Source organism: Mercenaria mercenaria, chromosome 19 (genome assembly GCF_021730395.1).
Source record: "Mercenaria mercenaria strain notata chromosome 19, MADL_Memer_1, whole genome shotgun sequence".
Lineage (NCBI taxonomy): Eukaryota > Metazoa > Mollusca > Bivalvia > Venerida > Veneridae > Mercenaria > Mercenaria mercenaria.
Window position 1 is genome coordinate 5,996,448 of NC_069379.1, and position 3,897 is coordinate 6,000,344.

At 36.0% G+C, this 3,897-nt stretch overlaps 1 protein-coding gene across 1 annotated transcript; it reads right to left on the bottom strand.

Annotated features, from left to right (window-relative positions):
• Positions 1-500: 500 nt before the first annotated feature.
• Positions 501-3,183, bottom strand: LOC123542900 (uncharacterized). Its single transcript, XM_045328934.2, has 2 exons — positions 1,998-3,183; positions 501-985 (listed from the first exon to the last, which is right to left on the bottom strand). Exon 1 carries the CDS (start codon positions 2,797-2,799, stop codon positions 2,017-2,019), a length of 783 nt encoding a protein of 260 aa, XP_045184869.2. The 5' UTR covers positions 2,800-3,183; the 3' UTR covers positions 501-985; positions 1,998-2,016.
• Positions 3,184-3,897: the final 714 nt, after the last annotated feature.

Genomic DNA, 3,897 nt, shown 5'->3' on the forward strand with positions numbered 1-3,897 from the left:
TAAACCTGGCTACTGGAATATCAAAGCCAAGTGTACACTTAGTTAGTTGTTGAGCCATTGGTTTTTATTTCAGCAACATGTGGCATCAACATTTCATTCCACGGGTCATTTGAAGAAAATCTTCAGAAATTGAAAAAGAACGAATTCAGCAAATCGTTACTATGGGTACAAAATCCTGATTCCATCCGAATTAAAGCACAGCCGGAAGTTGCTGAGGTGTGTGACTGCCTCGCGGTTTTGATGACTCAGTATCAGGCAGCAATGCAGTGACAGAGGGTTAATTATAAAAAAATACTGTTGTATGTATGTCGGCGGCAATGGATATAGTTGAAGAAATCAGAAGACTGACATGTTCTTGATATAGATATTAAGGGGTATTTGTCTAGTTAACCTTGTCGGGGCTTCTAGATGATGTATAAGAATAATTATAACAAAGCTGTCTTTATTTAAAGAATGTACAATCAGAAATGAAATATTTCTAAAATCACAAAGACAGATAATTTAAAAAGCACCTTGCATACCGCCGCCAATTAAATACTATTTAGTCAAATTATTGTATCGCGGTCATACATTCTACGACAGCTGTAAGTTCATTATTAGAATTATTCTCGGATGATATTTACAAAGGAACAATCATAGATTCTGTAAATGATACAAGTTTTCACAAAGGTAATTACCGAGTATTATATGCAAATATTCATCCATATTTCGCTACAAAATCCACTCACACACTATTCTCAGAAAATTAATTCGCAATCAGTCCAATTTGCATAAAGTTAAGCATTAAGTGAAGTACAAAATGAAGGTTTTTATATAAGAATGGCTAATTACAAATAGCATACAAATTACTCATCTATAATATGCTCAGAAAACATTGGCATTAAACGGTCAGTTGTCGTCATTAAGGTAACACGCAGTCTGTAACAACATTAAATGTTATCCTTTTCATGTGTATCCCTCTTCTTAAATGAAATGTTGCAGTCTCCTAAAATATCAAATTATGCATAATTTATTTAAAATGCATGGTATGTATGCTAACAGTTTAGTAACAGAAAGAGCATTGAAACTCTCGGGTAAACGATTTGTACGAGGGGGCGTAGCCCCCGAGTATAAATCGTTTACCCGAGAGTTTTAATGTTTTTTCTGTTTTGTTGCATAGCCATCCATATATGGTAGTTGTAGGCGTTCCACACTGCCATATACAGCAGTTCAGTGAGTACTTAAAATCCTTGCTTTACAAATGTGTAAAGCCCAGGTAAAATAAACCAATGCTAGAGCAGAAAATCAATAAAATACACTTCGCTGTCTACTGTTCCAGACATGCTGGCATACTTTCCTATCCAACAGTGCGGTAACTAGCGTGCGGGTATTAATTACCTGCACACTTTTAGTTACCGCACCCTGTACTCAGTGTATACGAATTACCTGCACCAAATTTGTTAAGAAAAAACACCGAGCTATGATACAATGTATGTATACTTCGACATTTAAAAAGTACTATATATATTAATTCTTTTCCTAATAATTATTAAATTATAAACAAAGAGATTCTGAGAGTTCTGTGGAGTACACATTATATCACTTCTTAAAAAAAAAAAAAAAAAAAAAAAATCTTGAAATTTGCGAAACCGAAACAATACCTACTGCTTTATTCACACAGCAAAATTCTGATGTCAGGTAACTAATTTAGCTCGTACAATATGAACCTAAATTTATTAAATTATGATATAAATTTTGAGCTGTTTTATCAGTGATGTAGTGTTGTACGTCTGTCATCCAGATGAATATGAAAATTTTAAAGTCTTCAATAGATACCAACATTTATCTAATAACAAGTTATTTCTTTTGAAGTTGATCGTTCACGTTAAATATCAATAGATCCCTCCACTTTGCCGACATTTTTTGCGTGACTAACGCTTTAGAGTTTTTCTACATATTCAGCTTATATTCTGTAAAAACATATTGTTACAAAAACTTTAAAAAAATGTTTAATATACCTGCTATACCAGATGAGATTTATTTGGACCGTTTCCTCTTTCGTTTGCGGTTTCTTTGTCTATGTTGTGAACTTTCGGTCGTATTTTCTGTTTCGCGCTCTTTGCGTTTCTTGTGTTTCTTGCGGTCCCTTTTAGTTCCTCTTTCCATGCGCTCTAAAAAACTTTCAGCCTGTTCAACAATTGCTTCCTGATCTTGTTTCCACGGAAGTATAATTGTTATATATTCTTTATTCCTAGATAATATAGCATATGCCCTTTCTTCGTCAGTGTCACCGTGTGACCTTTCGTAAGACAGAATGATTTCAGTCCCGGTTGTATTGACATATTCCTCGATTAGTCTTGCGCATTGGTGTCTTGGGATCGTACATGGAATATAGTGACTGAATAGCACTAGCTTTGGGGTCCCCCACACCTCGGCAGGAAAGTTTTCTCTCATCTTGCCAACAAAATAACGCCCCTCAAAAGGTTCTCTATCATCTTTTTTATCTTTTTCTGTTGTCACAGTTTCCCATAGTCTTCCTGTTGGATCGAGGAGTCTGGCTTCTCCATGCCAATGGTGTTTATTCAAAATTACTACAAGGCGTTTAGAAAAGTAGTACGTATCTGTTGTTTCCGGTGAACCTTTTCCAGCGTCTTCTATTATGGTGCTATATCTCTCTTCTAATTCTTCTTCCGAGGCTATACAAGCAACAACGTATTGGTTACATGTGTCTCCACGTGGTATCATTTCTTTAACCTTTTCTTTACCGAAATCCATTAACTTTTTCATGAATTGGTTTTTAGGGTCCGACAACGCCGCCATTAATATTTTCACAATGTGAATGTTTCTACTTCATTATGTGAGTTGATCAAAACCGTAGATGACAATTTAAAACATTTAAAACAATAAGATTTGATACGATATTTAATCACTTTAGTTAATTGGAAAATGTTTCAAAATACTGCTGATCTTATTTTTTGAAAACGCTTATCTGGGTAGGGGTGCATCTTACACAAATTCTAAGTAGTTTTATTTTGGACAGGTTCCGTAAACGACAGGAAGGGCGCATGCGCATGAAACAATTTATCAAAGAGGACAAATTATTTGTTAACCGGAGGTCCGTAGTTCTTGCAATTGATCAGTCTTTAGTTCAATACAAGGTCAACAACCGAGAAAAAAAGATAAGTAAGTCTGATGTTATGGAATAAACTGTCCATCGAATTAATTGCATGTCAATAATCAAAACTATAAGCCAGAGGTCTGGTGTCAAGACAGCCCTCGAATCTCGAGCAAATAGTTTTGTCCATTGGTCGGCAAATCACTCGGACCATGTACAAATAGTTTCAACTACTGACCGGAAAACCACTCGGACCATGTACAAATAGCTTCAACTACTGACCGGATAACCACTCGGACCATGTACAAATAGTTTCAACTACTGACCGGAAAACCACTCGGACCATGTACAAATAGTTTCAACTACTGACCGGAAAACCACTCGGACCATGTACAAATAGTTTCAACTACTGACCGGAAAACCACTCGGACCATGTACAAATAGCTTCAACTACTGACCGGATAACCACTCGGGCCATGTTCAAATAGCTTTTACTATTGACGGACAAACCATTCAGTAAGTGTATACTACTTTCAATCCACATGCAAGAATGATTTAGATAGTGAGTTTGTGAGTGAGAAGCAGTCAAAAAATACAGAAATATCGAACAGTAGGTACTTTGTACATGTAAATGTATCTGGAGCGGAATCTGTTGACCTTGATTTTTGACCACCGTCTCAAAATCAATAGGGGCCAATCTTTTCTCATTACTCTTCAAAAAAAGATTGAAAGGCGATGCCTCCTAATAATCAATACTGAGCAGAAACCGTGCGTACTAACAGTTGCTGTGACCTTGACATTTG

Bases quoted from the DNA above. Each gene is read 5' to 3' on its own strand.
- LOC123542900 (XM_045328934.2), bottom strand. From the start codon at position 2,799: ATGGCGGCGTTGTCGGACCCTAAAAACCAATTCATGAAAAAGTTAATG.